General features: G+C 38.7%; 1 protein-coding gene across 7 annotated transcripts in view; it reads left to right on the plus strand.

Annotated features, from left to right (window-relative positions):
• The window catches only part of Ralyl (RALY RNA binding protein like), a 758,034-nt gene that overhangs the window by 593,773 nt on the left and 141,086 nt on the right, over positions 1-23,175 (plus strand). For all 7 annotated transcript variants that reach the window (XM_085677394.2, XM_048420264.3, XM_048420263.3 and 4 more), the window contains one exon: positions 19,804-19,836. In XM_085677394.2, the coding sequence (XP_085533520.1) occupies positions 19,804-19,836 (33 nt within the window). The remainder of the gene's footprint in view (positions 1-19,803; positions 19,837-23,175) is intronic.

A 23,175-nucleotide genomic window follows, 5' to 3' on the forward strand; every position in this document is an offset into this window, starting at 1 on the left:
TTCCCTGGGGACAGCAGTGCAGATGTGGTAACTGCAAATGAACCTTACCAAGGAACCTGATGGTAGCCCTCAGCAGAGATATCAATTGGGCATGAAAGCCCTTGAAAATGGCATTACAGGAGGAAGAGGGCAAAACTACTTCTTATCTGAAAGAAACTGAATTCGCTGGAGAAGTATTCTACCAAAGTAATGAACAAGCTTGGTTTTCTAGGAATTGAGGATTAGTTTGAATACTTAATGATCATCAAATAAATACAGGAAGAAAGCACAAATGTTCAGAAATATTAAGATTAGAGACATGCTTTCTGTGATTATCGTGTTCTTTGCATTTTTAGCCTTAAATATGAAGAAAGACAATCCTTTTTCTATTTTGCTGTTAGTAAGCTAAAAATGTTAATGATGGCAATTTTGCACACAAGAAGGTTTTAAGAATTAAATATGCTAAAATGCATTTTTCCATATTCAAAATTGTCCTTACATCACAGAAGATACTAAGTAATGTGCATTATTATTTTCTCATTGGAACATGTTCTGTAAATTGGTTATAGAATTTGATCACTTTCATCCTTTTGTAAACCTGAGTAAAATTTTGTGTTTGTTATCAATACAACCCACATAAATACATATTTAGACATCATTCTTTTCCTTCCTTAGTGCTGCAACAGACATAGGTTAATTATAGCCCTATCACATTCTCAGACCTATAAAGGTTTTAGAGTTCTTGTCAGCACATTGTTCCCAGCAGCCATCATCAATTAATCAGAACTGACAAGAAAATTAGACCTTCTCTGGCCTGCCAGCATTAGAGCATGCCAGCTCTTTGGGAGATGGTTGTTCTTATTCCCGGCTTCCCAAGGGATCTGCTCACAGTCTGACCCAGAGACTTCCTTTACCACCAACTTCTCAGTGTTGTTGACAGGACATGACTAAACAAGAAATGAAGGAATGATCCCTACAATCGATTTTATCACTATGTCCTTGCAGGTTACCATGACTAGAAAAATGATGTGGTTGGTACAAGAATTAACCATGAGGGTCTGTATCAAGCTTTGGTACTGTAGTATTTTGGGTTTTCATTCAAATAAATATACCAGATGACAAGATGTCTGTCTGGGCAGAGCTGAGGAAGTCAGTGCTTATCTTAAACCATGCGAGACATCAAGGAGGTTTTTTTTTGTTTTATTTTGCTTTGTTTTCCTAAGGAACCTTTTGATCTTCCAGAATGCTTGTCTCCTGGAGTAAAAGTCCTAAATGGACAGCACAGGATCTTGAGACAATTTTATTTTTGTTTGTTTGTCTCAAGTGATTAAACACAAATTCCAACTGTTAGCACTTCTCAACAAATTCAACCACAGTAACCCAATATTACTTTTTTGTACACAAGAGCAGCTTCTCTTTTTAAAAATGTCTTTATCAGTCAGTAAAGCAGTGTCTAAGCAGAGTGATAAAAATGTGTTATAGTTTAATACATGAAAGACACCAGATAGAAGAGATTAAAAACATCACTTTTTAGGTGTTTATCTTTTTGTAAGGCATCATTGTTGGCTCATGTTTCATTATTTACAAGAAAAACCTTGTTTAAATCAGTGCCTTGGAATAAAAAAAAATGTGTTCACAGAACTTGTGTGTATAAGTAGGACACAAAAAGTTGATAAAAATACATAAGCTAGATTTTAAAAATCAAACTACTTTTCTTCCTTAAAATTATTTTAGTACATTAAATTAGCCCACAACTAATAAGCAATCATCTAAAATATAACTCAGAGTGACCTGGACTATCTAACATATGAGGTCAGTTTGACTGAAGGTAAGCTAATATGGCAGTTGTATTATTTTCATCTTCATAGAGGATCAAAGAGTAACTGGAAGTATTATATAGACTTTGGAATGACTCTTATAGTTGTCTGGGTATACAAATGTACTTACTGATCTGATTTTAATATTTAGTCCTGTGAGCTGGGTTCACCATTATTTTCATTTTGTGGATGAGACAACTGAACCACAAAGAAAAGTTCTTTGCTTTTCCAAAGTCACATAGTCAGACTAAAATTAAGTAAATGGTTTCTCGAACCTGTGTCCTACAGGTGTTTACCATGTCCATATTAGATGGGCTCTCAGCTTCATATGTCACTACTAAAGGGACTGGATCAGATACTAGTGTACAGTACTTGGCATGTAAACTATAAGATTCTGTCACTATAAAAAGCATTTTTCACTATTATAGTACCCATTTTATAATTTTAAGTACTTGTAAAATATTTTAGTTTCATAGAAAAGCTATAAGCTTTCAAAAGTGTTCTAAATGGTTTCTATAAAAACATAATAAGAAGCAAAACTTAAGAGTGTGAGAAATCAAAATACCACCCAGACAATGAGAAATTGGGTAATTGTGACTGATGCAGAAACCATGTACACAGAAATAGTAAAAGATTTAAGAACAACAAGTTACACTGGATATAGATTTTGAGTGAAGTCATATATTTTAGGACTTTGACCTTTATTGTGTAAGTAAAGAAAATGTCAGGATATGGCATAGGTGTGAAAGTTTGCTAGCATACCACTCCTACGATTCTTTGTTAAATAATACATTAGATAGGATGGTGCGTGCTTGCTATTCCTATATTAAGGAAGCTGAAGCCAGGAGAATGAAGATTTCAAGGACAGTCTGGGGAACAAGATAATATCCTGAATCAGAAAGAGGAATGAATAATGGCACAACTATAGGTACTTGAATACAGTGACTTCACATTTTTGAGGAGGGTACAGAGGAGCAGAGGAGGAGCAGAAACTTTGCATTCACACTGGTACTTGTTAATCAATATGGTTAAGGATAATGCATTGCTCCCTTCACTATGATTTTCAGAAAGTGCTCTGAGCATTGTAATAAGGTTGTGTAGGTGGATCTGGACACAAGAAGACAGTTGTACTGGTATATGTGGTTGTTCTAGAGAATACTGAAGGATGAAAATCTGGGAGGATGACTGTATAAAAGCCCACAAGAAAGCTGAGGATCATTTGAAGAGTGAATATTAAAACAAGAGGTTTAAAAACAGAAAGAAAAAGTCTTTTGACAACAGAATTAACCAAATTATGAAGACCTAAAATCAAGTGAAAGCTAGACAGCAATTCTGAGAATAAATCCAGTATTTCTAATTTGTTGGCTTGAGTGACTGAGTGTTGGAATTTCAAATATATACAAGGATGATCAGAACCAAGGGAGATCATGAATTTCAGTTGGAAACTCTCATGTTATAGGCTCCTAGAAATGTTTGGTAGGTACCCGTGGTCACACATTGGAAGCAAACAATAGCAGGGACACAAATATCTGAATCAGTAGTTAACAAATGAGACATGGGAAAATTTTGGTTTCTCAAAAGAGAACATGAAAAGTGACCTAGAAAATGCAATGATGTCATACTTATTAAGGTAGAATGAAGTAGAAATTCAGCGTAGTACATGACAGGACTGGAAGTGGAAACTTTAGAGAGAGAACTCCTGAATTCAACTCTCAACAATGTCTTGGCTGTGTGATTTTGAGAAGATATTCATAGTCTTTTATGCTTCTTAATATCGATAATAAGAATTATTTCTCAGAATATTAGAAACTTTAAATAAGTCAGTGATTATGAAGCATTTTAAAGATGACTATTTCTATTAAATATAAATTTGAGGTAAATATAGTTTCAATCTCTTTAATTCTCCTCATTTATCTTAATTCTGTGCTCTATTTAGTTCTTTATTCTTTACACTTTACCAGTTTTTTCTTCTAAAGGCTAGGGTGCTTTCTTTTATTCTATTTCTAATTCTCAAAGGCCTGAATAAAGTATTATTAAATTCACCACCTTCTTCTTGTGAAAACTGAATCTTAGGAAAGATAAAATCAAACTTTTTCTACACAAAACAATTACTTTATAAAATTTCATAGGCAGGCTCTCTCTGGGCATATGACAATGTAATTACCTGTTCCTAAGCATTAAATTGAGAAACAATTTTTCTCTGAAGTAATGTTTCTCATAGATATTTTTCTTTTGTATTGTTTCTTCAGTTTTCAAACTAAAATGATATTATTAAAGACTTTGGTCATTTGTGTTCGGTGTCAGTGGTCTCTCTTTAGCATAGACTCATACATACCATTTTGATATGGGGTGTCCTTCTGAATATGTGTTGCTTTTATTGGTTAATGAATAAAACTTTTGGGGCCTGTGGCTTAGCAGAGTAAAGCCAGACTAGAAGAGATATAAAAAGACAGTAGGTGGAGTCAAGGAGAGGCCATATAACTGTCAAAGGAGGCAGACACCATGTAGCTGCCTAAGAAGTAAGAGGTAACAAACTATGAGCCTTATGGTAAAACACAAAATAATAGAAAAGGGTTAATTTAAGAGCTAACTAGAAATATGCCTGAGCTGTTGGCCAAACAGTATTGTAATTAATATAGTTTCTGTGTGATTATTTGGGTCTGGGCAATCGGAGACTAACAAGCAGTCTCTTCCAAGAGCATCCAGTTAGTGCTAGAAATTGTGTAAGCTGCTCTAAGCAAACAATTTTCTATTTTCACAGTTGCACCTTAAATTCTTTTTTTTTATTTTTAAAGTAATTTTATTAAATTATAAAAGTTTCCATTTACGCCCCTCTTCCCAACACCCTCCCACTCCCCCCCTCCCTCTCCTCCTCCCTCTTTGTCCCTAAGGGCAGTCAGGGTTTCCTGCCCTGTGGGAAGTTCAAGTTCCTCCCCCCTCCCTCCAGGTCCAGGAAGGTGAGTATCCAAACAGACTGGATCCCAAAAATCCAGTATATGCAGAGGAAACTAGTCCCAGTGTCATTGTCAATGGCTTCTCAGAAAGACTCTGGGCCAGCCGCATTCAGAGAATCCGGCCACATTCAGAGAATCTGGTTGGATCACGTGCTCGTTCAGTCGCAGTCCAACTGCCCTTGGTAAACTCTCATTAGATCCGACCCCTTGTATCAGTGGGTGATAGCATCCCTCGCAGTCCTTCGTCAATTTCTTCGTCCTTCTGCTCCTCATTTGGACCTTGAGGGGCTCAGTCCGGTGCTCCAATGTGGGTCTCCGTCTGTATTGCCATCCATCGCCAGATGAAGGATCTATGGTGATAAGCAAAACATTCATCAGTATGGTTATGGGCCAAGGCCGGTTCAGACACCCTCTCCTCTGTCTAGAGATCAATCTGGGGATCTCTCCTTGGACCTGGGATCCCATATATAATCAAGTTTCCTGTATACCCTAAAATGACTCCCTTAGTTGAAATATATTCTTCCCTGATCCCATATTCATCCTTCCTCCCTTCCCCCCATCCCGGTCAACCGAGCTTTCTCCATTCCTCCCCTACTCCCTTCTCTCTAACCCTCTCCCCTTCCAACAACCCTCCCACCCCCGCCCCCATGCACCCAAGGTTACCTGGGACTCTTGAGTATTTCCTACCTCCTGGCGGATAGCTAAATAATCTTCATCAGGTTCGTCTTCTTATTTAGCTTCTCTAGGATCACGAATAATAGACTCAAAGACCTTTAATTATGGTTAGAATCCACTTATGAGTGAATACATACCGTGTTCCTCTTTTTGGGTCTGGCTTACCTCACTCAGTAAAGCGTTTTCTATGTCCATCCATTTGCATGCAAAATTCAAGATGTCATTATTTTTTACCGCTGAGTAAAACTCTAATGTGTATATGTTCCACACCTTTTTTAACCATTCTTCTATTGAGGGGCACCTAGACTGTTTCCAGGTTCTGGCTATTACAAATAGTGCTGCTATGAACATACTTGAACAAATGCTTTTGCAGTATGTTAGGGAATCTCTAGGGTATATTCCCAAGAGTGGAATTGCTGGGTCCTGAGGGAGGTTGGCTCCCAGTTTCCTGAGAAACTGCCACACTGATTTCCACAGTGGCTGCACAAGTTTGCATTCCCACCAACAATGGATGAGTGTTCCCTCACCCCACATCATCTCCATCATAGGCTATCATTGGTGTTTTTGACTTTAGCTATTCTGACAGGTGTAAGATGGTATCTCAAAGTGGTTTTGATTTGCATTTCCCTGATCGCTAAGGAGGTTGAGCATGACCTTAAGTGTCTTCTGGCCATTCTAAGTTCATCTGTTGTGAATTCTCTGTTCAGTTCAGTACCCCATTTTTTAATTGGGTTAATTAGAGTTTTAGTGCCTAGTTTCTTGAGTTCTTTGTATATTTTGGAGATCAGACCTTTGTCTGATGAGGGGTTGGTGAAGATCTTCTCCCAGTCAGAAGGCAGCCTTTTTGTCTTACTGACAGTGTCCTTTGCTTTACAGAAGCTTCTCAGTTTCAGTAGATCCCATTTATTCATTGTTTCTCTTATTGTCTGTGCTGCTGGGGTCCTACTCAGGAAGAGGCCTCCTGTGCCTATATCTTGTAGACTACTTCCCACTTTCTCTTCTATCAGGTTCAGAGTGGACGGATTGATGTTGATGTCTTCAATCCATTTGGACCTGAGTTTTGTGCATGGTGATAGATATGGATCTATTTTCATCCTTCTACAGGTTGACATCCAGTTATGCCAGCACCATTTGTTAAAGATGTTTTCCTTCTTCCATTGTATACCTTTAGCTCCCTTGTCAAAAATTAGGTGCTCATAGGTTTGTGGGTTAATATCCGGGTCTTCTATTCGATTCCAAAGGTTGATTACTCTGTTCTTATGCCAATACCAAGCTGTTTTCAATACTGTAGCTCTGTAATAGAGTTTGAAGTCAGGGATGGTAATGCGCCTGAAGTTCCTTTATTGTATAAGATCGTTTCGGCTATCCTGGGTTTTTTGTTTTGCCATATAAACTTGATTATTGTTTTCTCAAGGTCTGTGAAGAAGTTTGATGGGATTTTGATGGGGATTGCATTGAATCTATAGATTGCTTTTGGTAGAATTGCCATTTTTACTATGTTGATCCTCCCAATCAAGAACAAGGGAGATCTTTCCATTTTCTGGTATCCTCCTCAATTTCTTTCTTCAAAGACTTAAAGTTCTTGTCAAATAGGTCTTTCACTTCTTGGTTAGAGTAACCCCAAGATATTTTATGCTATTTGTGGCTATCGTGAAAGGTGATGTTTCTCTGATTTCCTTCTCTGCTTCTTTATCCTTTGTGTATAGGAGGGCCACTGATTTTTTGGAGTTGATCTTGTATCCTGCCACGTTACTAAAGGTGTTTATCAGCTATAGGAGTTCTTTGGTAGAGTTTTTGGGGTCACTTATGTAAACTATCATATCGTCAGCAAATAACGAAAGTTTAACTTCATCCTTTCCAATTCGAATCCCCTTGATCTCCTTATGTTATCTTATTGCTATTGCTAGAACTTCAAGCACTATATTGAAGAGGTATGGAGAGAGTGGACAGCCTTGTCGTGTTCCTGATTTTAGTGGAAAGGCTTTGAGTTTCTCTCCATTCAATTTGATGTTAGCTGTCGGCTTGCTGTATATTGCTTTTATTATATTTAGGTATGATCCTTGTATCCCCAGTCTCTCCAACACCTTTATCATAAATGGGTGTTGAATTTTGTCAAATGCTTTTTCAGCATCCAATGAAATGATCATATGGTTTTTTTTCTTTCAGTTTATTTATATGATGGATTACATTGATAGATTTGCGTATGTTGAACCAGCCCTGCATCTCTGGGATGAAGCCTACTTGATCATAATGGATAATTTTTCTGATGTGTTCCTGGATTCGGTTTGCCAGGATTTTATTGAGAATTTTCGCGTCAATGTTCATGAGTGAGATTGACCTGTAATTCTCTTTCTTGGTTGTGTCTTTGTGTGGTTTTGGTATTAGGGTAACTGTAGCTTCATAAAAGGACTTTGGCAATGACTCTTCTGTTTCTATATTATTGAATACATTAAGGAGTATAGGTATTAGCTCTTCCTGGAAGTTCTGGTAGAATTCTGCATTGAAACCATCTGGTCCTGGGCTTTTTTTGGTAGGAAGATTTTTGATAACAGCTTCTAGTTCTTCACGACTAACAGGTCTATTTAGATTGTTCACCTGGTCTTGGTTCAACTTTGGTATATGGTACTTATCTAAAAAAATGTCCATTTCTTTTACATTTTCCAACTTTGTGGCATATAAACTTTCGTAGTAAGATCTAATGATTCTCTGAATTTCCTCTGTGTCTGTGGTTATGTCCCCCTTTTCATTTCTGATCCTATTAATTTGCAAGTTCTCTCTCTGCCGTTTGATTAGTTTGGATAGGGGTTTGTCAATCTTGTTAATTTTCTCCAAGAACCAGCTTTTTGCTTCATTGATTCTTTGAATTGTTTTCTGTGTTTCTATTTTGTTGATTTCAGCCCTCAGTTTGATTATTTCCAGTCTTCTACTCCTCCTGGGTAAATCAGCTTCTTTTTTTTCTAGAGCTTTCAAGTGTGTTGTTAAGTCTCCAATGTGTGCTTTCTCTGTTTTCTTTAGGTGGGCACTTAGTGCTATGAACTTTCCTCTTAGCACTGCTTTCATTGTGTCCCATAGGTTTGAATACGTTGTGTCTTTGTTTTCATTATATTCAAGGAAGACTTTAATTTCTTTCTTTATTTCTTCCTTGACCCAGGGGTGATTTAGTAGTTGACTGTTCAACTTCCATGAGTTTGTTGGCTTCCTGGGGGTACCATTGTTGTTGAATTCTAATTTTAATCCATGGTGATCTGACAAGACACAGGTGGTCACTAATATTTTTTTGTATCTGTGGAAGTTTGCTTTGTTACCAAGTATGTGGTCAATTTTCGAGAAGGTTCCATGAGCTGCAGAGAAGAAGGTATACTCTTTCCTATTTGGGTGGAGTGTTCTATAGATGTCTGTTAAGTCCATTTGATTCAGTACCTCCAGTAAATCTCTTATTTCTCTGTTAGGTTTCTGTCTGTTTGACCTGTCCATTGGTGAGAGAGGAGTGTTGAAGTCTCCTACTATTAGTGTGTGTGGTTTGATGACTGCCTTGAGTTCTAGAAGAGTTTCTTTTACATATGTGGGTGCCTTTATATTAGGGGCATAGATATTCAAGATTGAGACTTCTTCCTGATGAATTGTTCCTGTTATGAGTATGAAATGTCCATCTCCATCTCTTCTGATTGACTTTGGTTTGAAGTCGATTTTGTTAAATATTAGAATGGCCACACCCGCTTGTTTCTTAGGTCCATTTGCTTGGAAAACCTTTTCCCAACCCTTTACTCTGAGTAGGTGTCTGTCTTTGTGGTTGAGGTGTGTTTCTTGTAGACAGCAGAATGTTGGATTCTGTTTTCGTATCCAATCTCTAAGTCTGTGCCTCTTTATAGGTGAATTGAGTCCATTGATATTAAGAGATATTAATGACCATTGGTTGTTGACTCCAGTCATTTTTTTTGGGGGGGGGTAATAGAGCGTATATGTTTTCCTTCTTTGAGTTGTGCTAGTGAAGGGTCGCTAGATGTCTGACTTATTGTAGTCAGTGTTGGCAATGTGGGATTCCTTGGGATGCAATTTTCCTTCTAATATTCTCTGTAAGGCTGGATTAGTAGTTACGTATTGTTTAAATTTGTTTTTATCCTGGAATATTTTGTTTTCTCCGTTGATAGTGAATGAAAGCTTGGCTGGGTATAGTAGTCTGGGCTTGCATCCATGGTCCCTTAGTTTCTGCAGTACCTCTATTCAGGACCTTCTGGCTTTCATGGTTTCTATAGAGAAGTCTGGTGTAAGTCTGATAGGTTTACCTTTATAGGTTACTTGACCTTTTTCCTTTGCAGCTCTTAATATCCTTTCTCTAATCTGAATGCTTTGTGTTTTGATTATTATATGGCGAGGGGATGTTTTTTTCTGATCCAGTCTATTCGGTGTTCTGTATGCTTCTTGCACCTTCATAGGAATATCACTCTTTAGGATGGGAAAGTTTTCTTCTATAATTTTGTTGAATATATTTTCTGGACCTTTGATCTGCAATTCTTCTTCTTCTTCTACTCCTATTATTCTTAGATTTGGGTTTTTTTATTATGTCCCATATTTCCTGAATGTTTTGTGATGAGAATTTGTTGGATTTGCTGTTTTCTTTGGTCAGGGCGTTTATTTTCTCTATGGTGTCTTCATAATCTGAGATTCGTTCTTCTATCTCTTGTATTCTATTGGTTATGCTTGATTCTGTAGTCTCCGTTCGTTTACCTAGATTTTCCATATCCAGCTGGCCCTCGGTTTGTGTTTTCTTCACTGCCTCCATTTCAGTTTTCAATTCTTGAACTGATTCCATTACCTGTTTGATTGTTTTTTCTTGGTTTCCCAGGGTATCATTTACGAATTTACTCATTTCTTCAACCTTTTTGTTATATTTGTCTTCCATTTCTTTACTCATTTCTTCCATCTTTTTGTTATATTTCTCTTCTATTTCTTTAAGTGAGTTATTCATACCCTGTTTAAGAGACTCTATTGCTTTCATAATGACACTGTTTTCCATTTCTTCCGGAATAGGGCGTTCAAGTCCTTCTGTCGTAAGATCGCTGGGATCTGGTGTTTTTATGTTGTTTTTCAGATTGTTGGAGGAATTCTTGCCTTGGCGCCTGCCCATCTCTTCCTTCAGATGCTCTCCAATGGCTCTTCCCTCCGCTGGGTCTTCTTCTACTGGATTAGTGCCCCTTGCTATCCAGGAATCACTTTGCCTGCAGCCTTAGCTTGCTGCAGGCAGGCTATAAGAACAAAGGGACTTCCTTCCCTTTGCACTCACCACCTGTCCCGACCCGCGTTGCCCACCCCGGCTGAGATGGAGGAATTTAAGCCCCTAAAAAGGGAGAGGGAAAGGGTAGAGGTTCCAGGCAGAAAGCTAGGATGGCGTAGCAGGAGAGAGGGATTAGCTGGGGGAAGCTGCCCCTTTGGAGTAGCCAGGGTGATAAGGATGGCGGTAATATTGTGTGTTCCCTAACCGGACTTGTGTGGCGGTCAACACACTTACCCCTCCACAGGATCAGAGCCCCTCGCTGGTCAGAAGTCACCCTGCCTGCAGTCTTAGCTTGCTGCAGGCCGGCTATCAGAACAAAGGGACTCCCGTCCCTTTGCACTCACCGCCTGACCCGGCCCGTGGTGCCCACCCCGGCTGAGATGGAGGAATTTAAGCCCCGAAAGAGCATACCTTAAATTCTTAAAGGTATATGTCATATTATTGGGCACCAAGAGCATGGACAGTGTTTCTGACAATGCAAGACTAGAGACATTGATTCAAAATTATGAGCCAAAACTGAGTATGTGGTATCAAACATAGAACCATTCATCATGGACTGTTGTGGCATTCTTTGGCAGTGTTGTCATTTAGGAGGTGTGTTATGCTGCTAAGGTCAATTTCTTCTTACAATTTTTTTTGTTTTGCTTCACCATGAAGATGCTTAGAAATCTTCATTGTACCCTCTATGCATATGAATCATAACCTCTATGACTTAGCATACCTAATAGCCAATATCATCTTTCTGGTTTGGTTCATAGACCTTATTAAACCAGGGTACAAAGAAAGATGAGCATTAAACTGCAACAAGTCTCTTTTTTCTGAAGACAGATGCTTAAAAGAAATCACATCTCAGAATTGAGAATAATAGATAGTTATTTATTTAGGGGTAGACTTACAAATCAGAATCCTCTGCTGGAATGGAAACAGAAACTGAATTCAATAGCCAGAAGAGAGTGGATGTATACTTTACATAGGCATAAACAGTATAAGAGGCCGAGTCCCAGTGGGCAGGTAACTTGAAGGCTACTGGCTGTAGGATTTTCTTACAGCACCTCCTTTTTCTTGTTTAAATAAGAGAGTTCTAAGCCTATTGCAAAATTATACACAATAAGAACAAATATATTAATAATTATGCTATCACAATGAGTTTAAGTCTTATAAAAATATAACTTGACCAAGTCATGAAAAAAAAGTAAATACAACTATTTAGTCTTCAACACAATTGTAGATCTGATAAGGGAAATAATATTACTTGAGTAAGCAGGAAGTGCAATCAAGCAACTTCAAAAATAGGCAACAAATGACAGAGACAACTGGCAAACTAGGCAATCACCCAAAGACTCATTTGCAACGATGAAGCAACCAACTTTGGATAAGGCCTAGAGTAACTGACAGGCCATTTTCTTCTTTTCTTTTAAAAATATTTTATTTATTTATAAAAAAATTCCATCTCCTTCCCACCTCCCTTTTCCCTCCCCCTCCCCACCTCCCACTCCCTCTCTAGTATTAAGAGCAGTCAGGGTTCCCTGCACCATGGGAAGTCCAAGGTCTTCCTCCCTCCATCCAGGTCTATAAAGGTAAGCCTCCAAACAAACCAGGCTCCCACAAAGTCAGTCCATGCAGAAGAATCGAAACCCAGTGCCATTGTCCTTGGCTTATCAGTCAGCCTTCATTGCCAGCCACATTCAGAGGGTCCAGTTTGATCACATGCTCCATCACTCCCAGTCCAGCTGGCCTTGGTGAGCACCCATTAGATCAGTCCCACTGTCTCAGTGGGTGGACGCACCCCTCATGGTCCTGGTTTCCTTGCTCATGTTCTCCCTCCTTCTGCTCCTCATTTGGACCTTGGGAGCTAAGTTCAGTGCTCCAATGTGGGTCTCTGTCTCTATTTCCATCCATTGCCAGATGAAGATTCTATGGTGATATGCAAGATATTCATCAGTGTAGCTGTGGGACAAGGCCAGTTCAGTCACCCTTTCCTCTGCTTCCCAAGGAACAATCTGGGAACATCTCCTTGGACCTGAGAACCCCTCTAGAATCAAGTCTCTTGCAAACCATAAAATGGCTCCCTTAATGAAGATATTTACTTCCCTGCTCCCGTATCCACCCTTCCTTCATCCCACTCATCCCATTTCCCCAAGCTTTCCCGAATCCTCCCCTTCTCTCTTCTCTCTACCCATCTCCCCTTACATCCAGTCCCCAACATCCCCCTCCGTGCACCCAACTTTTGCCTGGCAATCTTGTCTACTTCCAATATCAAGGAGGATAACTATATGATTTTCTTTAGGTTCACCTTCTTATTTAGCTTCTCTAGGATCACGAATTATAGGCTCAATGTCCTTTAATTATGGCTAGAATCCACTTATGAGTGAGTACATAACATATTCCTCTTTTGGGGTCTGAATTACCTCACTCAGTAAAGCGTTTTCTATTTCCATCCATTTGCATGCAAAATTCAAGATGTCATTGTTTTTTTACCGCTGAGTAAAACTCTAATGTGTATATGTTCCACATCTTTTTAAACCATTCTTCTATTGAGGGAAACCTGGGTTGTTTCCAGGTTCTGGCTATTACAAATAGTGCTGGTATGAACATAGTTGAACAAATGCTTTTGTAGTATGATAGGGCATCTCTTGGGTATATTCCCAAGAGTGGAATTGCTGGGTCCTGAGGGAGGTTTACTCCCAGTTTCCTGAGAACCCACCACACTGATTTCCAAAGTGGCTGCACAAGTTTGCAATCACACCAACAATGGGTGAGTGTTCCCCTCACTCCACATCCTCTCCAACATAGGCTATCATTGGTGTTTTTGACTTTAGCTATTCTGACAGGTGTAAGATGGTATCTCAAAGTGGTTTTGATTTGCATTTCCCTGATCGCTAAGGAGGTTGAGCATGACCTTAAGTGTCTTTTGGCCATTCAAATTTCTTCTGTTGAGAATTCTCTGTTCAGTTCATTACCCATTTTTAATTGGGTTAATTAGAGTTTTAGTGTCTAGTTTCTTGAGTTCTTTGTATATTTTGGAGATCAGACATTCGTCTGATGAGGGGTTTTTGAAGATCTTCTCTCAGTCAGAAGGTAGTCTTTTTGTCTAAATGACAGTGTCTTTTGCTTCTCAGACAGAATCTTCTCAGTCTCAGGAGGTCCCATGATAAAGGTGTTGGATAGATTAGGGATACAAGGATCATAGCTAAATATAATAAAAGCTATTTACAGCAAGCCGACAGCTAACATCAAATTGAATGGAGAGAAACTCAAAGCCATTCCACTAAAATCAGGAACATGACAAGGCTGTCCACTCTCTCCATAACTCTTCAATATGGTGTTTGAAGTTCTATCAATAGCAGTAAGACAATATAAAGGGATCAAGGGGATTCGAAATGGAAAGGAAGAAGTTAAAATTTCGTTATTTGCAGATGATATGATAGTGTACATAAGCGACCCCAAAAACTCTACCAAAGAACTCCTACAGCTGATAAACACCTTTAGTAATGTGGCAGGATACAAGATCAACTCCAAAAAAATGAATTGCCCTCCTATACACAAAGGATAAGGAAGCAGAGAGGGAAATCAGAGAAACATCACTTTTTACGATAGCCACAAATTGCATAATATATCTCGGGATAACTCTAACAAAGGAAGTGGAAGACCTATTTGACAAGAACTTTAAGTCTTTGAAGAAAGAAATTGAGGAGGATACCAGAAAATGGAAAGATCTCCCATGCTCTTGGATTGAGAGGATCAACATAGTAAAAATGGCAATTCTACCAAAAGCAATCTATAGATTCAATGCAATCCCCATCAAAATCCCATCAAAATTCTTCACAGACCTTGAGAGAACAATAATCAATTTTATATGGAAAAACAAAAAACCCAGGATAGCCAAAACAATCTTATACAGTCAAGGAACTTCTGGAGGCATTACCATCCCTGACTTCAAACTCTATTACAGAGCTACAGTACTGAAAACAGCTTGATAATGGCATAAGAACAGAGAAGTCGACCTATAAATCGAATAGAAAACCTGGATATTGACCCACAAACCTATGAACACCTGATTTTCGACAAGGGAGCTAAACGTATACAATGGAAGAAGGATAGCATCTTTAACAAATGGTGCTGGCATACCTGGATGTCAACCTGTAGAAGAATGAAAGTAGATCCATATCTATCACCATGCACAAAACTCAATTTCAAATGGATTAAAGACCTCAATATTAATCTGACCATATTGAACGTGATAGAAGAGAAAGTGGGAAGTAGTCTACAAGACATGGGCACAGGAGACTACTTCCTAGGTCTCCTAGTAGCACAGGCCATTTTCATGGGCAGTAAATTTTTTAAAACTATCTTACTCTGTCTTGGCAAGATTTGACAGTCTGCTTATCCATTTCCAGATACCATGTACCTTGTCAGTGGTTGAGGCATGGGCAGTTTCTTGCCCACAAGCCATTTTGCCAAGAAGAAAACAGGCTACAAGTGGAGTGTCTTTTGTTCTCAACGATCCCTTAGGAATAGATTGGTGCTGACAGGAGCAATCATGTCTCACTTCAACAGAACCCTAAGTTATTTAAATGCCATATTCTAGAGCTCTTTGAAATGATTGAAGATTACCTATCTTTGCAGAATATAATCTCTATGTATCTAAAGAATCCGATTAGTCTAACTATAAGTATAACAAACATAGATGGCTATTGATTTATAATTCTTAATACTTATATAACTTAAAGACTAATACTTCATATTAGTATATTATACAATAACAGCTGTGCAACAAATGAGGACAATGACCTCAAACTGTAAACAATGTATAAGTATCTTGATCAGATGCAGAAATGTACATTGTAATATGATAAATATACCCTAAAATTATATCAATGTACAAAAATGTTTTAAACAAAGGTAGAAGCATGCATGTATATGATATGACAAAATAACTTTGCCTAGATATACAAATATGGTGGATGAATATAGAAACATATTCAACATAATTAAGTTTGTATAAATATGCAAGAATCTATACCAATGTAATTGTCTATATATAATGGCTTACAAATGTTTACTCTATTATTATTATTATTAAAGTGAGTAAGCTCACACTAATCTATTATCACATCCAATTTTTTCTTTATTTTTTAAAAGACATCCCTGAGCCTAGAAAATTTGCCCCTCAGCCCACAACCCTATACCAATTATAATCATCCCCTTATTGATGTCCCTAACCCCGAGGACAAACTTTGCTGGAATAGAGAACATCATCTTCTCAAATTACTTACATGCTACATCCATGGCTGTCTCGCCAGTGTAGCAGAAATGCTGACTGGATGGGCAAATATTGGCGGCAGGATTGGGATTTGTGTTTCTAGGAGCTGTGTGTTCCAGGTGGTCCCTTGGCAACCAGTTGTGGTGTAATGCTACCTGAGTCGCCATTAGTACTGACTCGACCTGGCTGTCCTTGGAGCCATATGTGTGTCTTTTCCTTGTCTGTGTGTTCTTTGTGATCCTTACATATTGCTAACAGATCAGACTATTCCAGGCAGTTGTGGATATAAACAAGACTGCTGAGAACATTTTTGAATTCTGCTCCACTATTAATTAAAGCCTTAAAAAAGTAGCCAGTTCTGGGAATTGCCAGAATCATCATTAGGACAATTCCTTGATGATGTGGAATAAAAAGAGTTAATTTTAGCAGAAAAAACCTTAGAAGCCTTCTACAGGAAAACAGCATTAGGCATTTATGTACAACTTAACAGGAGGCCTATGCAACCTTCCTTATGGCCAGAAAACCTAGGCTAATTACAGCATCTGACCCTGAGAGTCGGGAAGGGAAAGGAGTTGAGATTAATGGTACAAAATGAGTCTCAGAAAGTTTTTCCAGGAAGATAGTAGCCTTCTTCTTTCTCACCCAGACACACAAGGTCACTTAGCTGAGCCCAGCCAGCCACGTGGTACAAGCTGATAAAGATGGGCTAACTTAAGAACAATGGTCTCTCTAATAACAAGAAAAAAGAAGGGGTAACTTTACAAATGTAAGGAAGCAAAAGTCCTTGTACTCATGCCAAAGCATCTTTAAAGATTCTCTTTGTAAAACTGTTTTATGCCTTTCTTTTCTGTTGTATGATCTGATGATGTATGCCTTTGCCAAGTCCTTTGTTTTGTAATAATATATAATCCTGCATTGAAGTAAGTAAATCGCAACAGCATGTCTCAAAAACATTGAGAGTGTCTGTGTGCCACTTTTCCTCGCTGTATCCTGATTTCTCCTGTGCCTTCGCCCTGATTCCCTTACGGTCTGAGTGGCTCCCTTGAGCCGGTCCGTAGCACTTACAGCTGTCATGGGGGTGATTCTTTTTCTAAAAGATCCTGAGAAAGAAAAATGAAAGTTAAGTTTCAAGATTACTGTCTTGTATAATTGCAAATAGTCTCTGAGTATTTGGTAAAGTATTTCTGAGGTTCTTATTTGGAGTTCTGACCAGAACGTTGTAAGAAAAAAAAAAGTGCATGAAGTTGGAACCATCTTGAGCAGCTGGTACCAAAAAACAGATCTTATAGTAGCGCTATCAGCAACATGACGTCATATCAACCAGGTGGAATTGTTGTTGTGGGGCACCATCTTCCTCCTGGAAACTTCAAAGATTACTGCAGGAAAATTCGTTGTTCATTGTTGAACTTAAACATTATTTATATATAGATATACAGACATATATATTCAATGAAAGGTATTATAGAGGCAAAAATAGATATAAAGAAAAGTAATTTTTTTCTAAATTCTTTTTTTTCTGTCCCATACAAGATGGCTCTTGACATGAGATAGAAACTCTGAATTTTTCTCTTAACAACATGCTTGGATGGAGAGAAGGACAGAGCCACTGCCAACTCCAAAACCAACTCTGTATATTCATACACACACACATACACACACACACACACACACACACACACACACATATGTATATATATGAGTTAAAATGTCTGTGTCCCACATTGGTTGCCAGATGAAGAAGGATGCTTAAAAGAAATCCCACACTAGCTCAGAATTGAGAATAATAGATGATTATATATTTAGGGGTAAACTCACAAATCAAAATTCTCTGCTGGAACAGAGAGTAGAATCTGAATCCCGCTGCTGGAAAAGAGGGCAGAGGCATGCTTTACATTGGCATAAATAGTATAAAAGGCCATGCCCCAGTGGGCGGGTAACTTGAAGGCTACTAGCTGTAGGATTTTCCTACAGCACCTCTCAGCTGAAATCTCCATTAGTATTTTCACCAGATTAATGAAACTCCAAGTTTGCTTTTTATATATTACAATTTTCCCAAGACTGTGTACCAGTGATTACTGTTGGTATTACAAACAAAGAAATTTAAATGCTAAAATAAGTTAGGTTGAGATAAGTTTTACTCATTATTGATCAGGGAAGAGATTGTAAATGAATTTTACTACAAAAATAGAATATAAAAGACACCAAAGAAAACATGAAGTGTGCTTGTCTGAGCCACAAGTGAACTTCTAATCTTGGGTATATTGTTTTGTAGGAAGAGGGTTGGGGAGGAAGATGACACCGAGGCAAGGTGGGTGCAAGCTGGAGAAGCACTGGAAGATTCCCTTATCATTCAGTGGTCATGAAAAACTTTAAGAGATTTGGTGATGTGAAAGTAGTAGCTTGGAAGAAGTTGTCACTAGGACAGAAGCTAAAATGATAATATAAAAAAGAAATTCAAATTACTATAAATTTATAAATCATGGAGAACTCTTGCTATATATTCAAAGTAGCATGCATATTTCTTTGAAAACTTGTTTCCATTACCTTCTAGAAAGATAATTGCATAGCATGAATAAATAAAAAGTATACATAGAAATATTTTTCTATAAAATACCTGAAGAAAATGCTACAAAACCTCTGAACACATAGTCTTTGCTCCAGCTCTTTAGTGTGTTCCTGTGCACAAAAAAGATCCTGAAGTTTGTTGGCCTGTCAATCTAGTCTGCTCATTGAGTTCTCTGCCAATAATGGAACTTGTCTTAAAAAAAAGAAAAGAAAAGAAAAAGAGAAAAAGAAAGAAAGAAAAAAAAAGAATGGAAGGATTGAAGGAAATGTAAGGCTCCTGAGTAATGACACCAGTGATTATTTACTAGCTTTCAAGCATCTAAACATGAAATGTCTATATTTAGTTAAAACATACCAATATTGGCCTAATTTGGCCCATAGTTGTGTAAGAAATATACAAGAAAAATACATACCTGTCTTAAATCTACTTGAGTGTTGCTTCCGAAATGCCTAAAAACTGACTTGTTATAAAGAATGTGGAGATGTCATGTGGAATAAGAAAATTAGCTGGAATCAGTTCTGTACATTTTTATAGTTAGAAGAGTGAGATGCAAAGGCCTTTAAAGTGGATTTCTGGAGATGTCACATCCAAACATCCTGTCCATATTAGATACCACATTTGGATTTTTTGCAGAAACAGGAAACACCTAGATACTGGGAGAAAGGACCCTAATCTATATCACCCTAATCTATATCACATATCACTACTCCTTCCCCCAGGGTCTTACTCACAGCAAATGATTGAGTGTGACACTTCTCCTCCCTTGTCACTACAGAGTATATCCCCTGAAGATCAATCACTCAGCAAATATCCAAGAAAATGCGCTACAGACATCTCCATTATTACTACTCAACATAGATATATTAAAACATCTAGAATCAAACAGTCACTATTAACATAACTGGATATGGAGTACACCTAAGAATTAGATTCTAACTCTCACTGTAATACTGCCTATAAAAGCTTCATTCCCACTCTGAGGCTTTGAGTTTACTTAACTGCGTCAAATCCACCTAGAATAATAACAGGTAGCTTTGCTATAATAGGCATATACATGCACACATATGCATATTTGTATATATAACATATAATATATAGCACATATTATAACATATACTATATAATATATATTAGGCATATATGTGTGTGTTTAGGTATATAATTTTCTGCTGTAAACACATTTCCATCCAAGCAGTACAATATTTTACCACATCCATATAAAATCAAAGTTTGAATGTATAACTATTATATTAAAATAAAGTTTTCCTATTTTATAGGCTTGAATCAAAGGAGCCATTCCTGTCTGTTGGGTAAGTACACATTTAAGTATTTTAACTAGTGTCAATTTAGTTTAAATTGAAAAGGACTGCATCAATGACATTTCTAGTTCCCTAGCATCATATTAACAGTCCTAGTTTGTCACTTCCCCAGAAAATAATAACTTTTTTTCCATATGGATTTAGCTGGAACACTCATGAAGCTATTTTGTGATGTCATATATTCAGCTAACTGATGAATAATGAGCCTCCCATCTTTTATTAAATGGTCCAAGTGTCTTAGTTAGGACTTCTATTGTTGTGAAGGGACACCATGACCTCAACAACTCTTATAAAGGGAAAAAATTAATTGGGGCCTGCTTACAGTTTCAGAGGTTTAGTCCATTATTATCATTGAGGATGGCATGTAGGCATACATAGTGCTTGAGAAGGCACATCTTGTTTCACGGGCAACAAGAACAACTGTGTGTCACACTGAATGCAGCCTGAACAAAGGAGACCTCAAAGCTCATCCCCACAGTGACAAAATTCCTCCAACAATGCCATACCTATTCCAAAAATGCCGCAACTCCTAATAGTGCCACTCCTGATAGGGGCCATTTTCTTCCAAACCCCTACAGTAAGTTATGATGAATATTCTGTTCATCCATGAAAGAGAAACTCATATTGATTTTGAAAATTCCTCTAAACTAGAGATTTGCAGTTCTTATTCTTTCTACCCATTATGTACTATTTCTTTTAAATCTACTCTATTCTATGTTTCTCCTTCCCCCTTCTGAGGTTCTCTCTGTATTCTTCACAACCTCTGCATGCTGGGCTTTCAATTTCTCACTCACATTCCCAGTTTCTGTGACTTACAGAGAAGTTCTAAGGCAGATCAATAAGAAGGTAATACTTACCCTCTGGTGAGATATTGACTTAGTGATGCTGTATGTTCCAATAATAATATAATGTGGGTAAGCAAAAGCATATGCAATTCCCAGATTGTTAGTACTAAGAATAAATAGTGTTGTATTTTGTCTGATGTGTTAAATAACCGTTTACTCTTATATACAAATATCCTATGGAAAAAATTTCAGCATTGTGGTAGATGCATTAAAAAGCTGAAAACTAGTATTATATCATATTTTATTAGGAGAAAAGTCTTACTCTGCAGCTTGTATGCCAACTGACCATTCTCATGTAATGGGGATAGTCTTCAAAATACTCAGATCAACTATTTTTATCACTTTGTTCACAATTCTAGAGTATTCCTATTATGTACTGGACAATGTGGTTACCAATTCTCTTTCACTCATCAATGCTTTTCAGTGTGTCTTTCACCACTTGAAAATCACAATAGTTGTTAGGGAAGGTGAAAATGAAACACATGCTTTTAATGGAGAATTTCATGAAAAAATGGAAGTTCAAATTGGTCTGGTGATGAAAAATCATGACAGAATACTTTTGTCCTGCTTTGATCATCAGCCCCTATTGTTAAAATCTCTAACCCCAAAGAAACCTCATTTGAATTCTTACATTTCTGCCCTCTAGTCAGGAGTGATGAAATAGCTTTGCTTTATGCCTCACTGAATAACATTTCTTTGCAGCCCTTTCTGTTGTCATTACTTTATATGGACCCATCGTTCTCACTGTACACCTTTCTTAAACAAAGACTGATTCTAAGTAGTCTTTGTTTTAAGCTTATCAAGAGTTTAGTGTTAAACATTTCAGCAAGGAGACTAAACTACCCAAAATAAGCACAATGTATAAATCAGGAAATACTCAATTTGAGAATATTGGCATGACACTAGCAATGTATTGTAAGCTTCCGCACTTTTCTGTGGACACCCGAACCTCGAAACAGGAGCACGCTTTTCCTGACTCGAGCCCACGAGAATGGACGCATGTCCTAGGGGTTTGAACACATGACACACACACAAAGAGACCGGGCTCATCTGCCAAGGAGCAAGTGGCAAATGGCAGCTTTATTAAGCATCAGTCGGATATACATACTGTGGGGCAAAAGGACACCAGCCCCCACCAGGATCAAGGAAAAGGAGAAGTCAGGGATCCACACCCAAGGTCGGAGAGCAGCTGAACAGAGAAAAGAGGAAGCCAGGTGGGCGTGCTCAGGCTCAGAGAAAAGCTGACCCGGGAACCTTGCCTGCTGCGAGAACCTTGCTTGCAGGTGGAATTACCATAACAGTAAAGGGAGAGTTCTCTCTAAGCTACACCCTTGGGCCGTAGGTGAAATTAACATCACAAGAGAGGGTAGTTCTATGCTACACCCTCAAGCTGATGCAGTGGAACCAGGAAGTAGAACAGCCCTGCATAGCGCCTCGGAAAAATGGGGAACCTGTGTACCTACTGAAGGACCCCAACTTCATTGGGGTCACAGTTAAAACTGGTTTTTAACCTTAACCACAGTTATAACGCTCTGCAAAGGTTTTCAGATAGCAAGCTCCATTAAGGCCTCCGGAGTCAGGACCTCCAGAGTGCTGAACAAATAACAGGCCTAATTCAGGACCTCCACAATGCTGAGCAAAGACACCTGAGCAAAGATAGCCTCATCTGGCTGCGAGACATAAGATTTATGGATAGGTCATAGGAACAAAGAAAGAGAAGATTGCGAGGCCTGAGTCACGTAGAAAGCGGGGCTCATCACGGATCAGGGGCTATGCTATCAGACATCTAGTCGCCAGCCAGAAAAGGGGAAGGCAGGATGAGAGGAACAATAAACCGCCAAGCAGTCCCCTCAATGTTATCTAGGTTAACAATTTACCACCCTGCATCTCGCTTCTGTAAACCTTGCTTTTTGCTCCCCTATAAAAACCCCTCACCCCCAACCTGCGGCGCGCAAAGTCCCCGAGAGGCTTTGTCGCCCGCAGGTACCTGTGTACCCCAAATAAACCTCTTGCTGCTTGCATCCGGCTGCGTGCTTTGACTGGTCTTTGGGCTTGGGGTCTCTCCCGAGGGAAGACGCCCAGCGGGGAGTCTTTCATTTGGTGCATTGGCCGGGAATTTGGAGGCCCCTATCCCAGAGACCGCCGAATCACTGTCGGGAGGTGAGGTAAGCTGGCCAGCATTTCTATGTTCTATGTTGTCCTATGTTCTACTATGTTCTATGTCCTATGTCTTTGGCGTCTGATTGTTGCGCTGCGAATTTGAATTTGTGCGATTCAGCTGGGTCGGTTTGTATTTGGGCGGGCCTTGGAGAGGAGCTGACGGGCTCGAACTTTCCCCCCCCGCACCCAGGGAGACGTCCCGCGGGAGTTTGGAAGCTCGATTTTCTTTTTTTTTTTTTCTTTTTTTCGGGCTCATTTGTCTGAACCCACGACCAATCGTCTGAAGGTACGGGGTTCGTTTGGGAGGTGGGGGTGTCCGGAGCCC

The sequence above is a fragment of the Myodes glareolus genome, chromosome 16 (assembly GCF_982192425.1).
Source record: "Myodes glareolus chromosome 16, mMyoGla1.1, whole genome shotgun sequence".
NCBI classification, from domain to species: Eukaryota; Metazoa; Chordata; class Mammalia; order Rodentia; family Cricetidae; genus Myodes; species Myodes glareolus.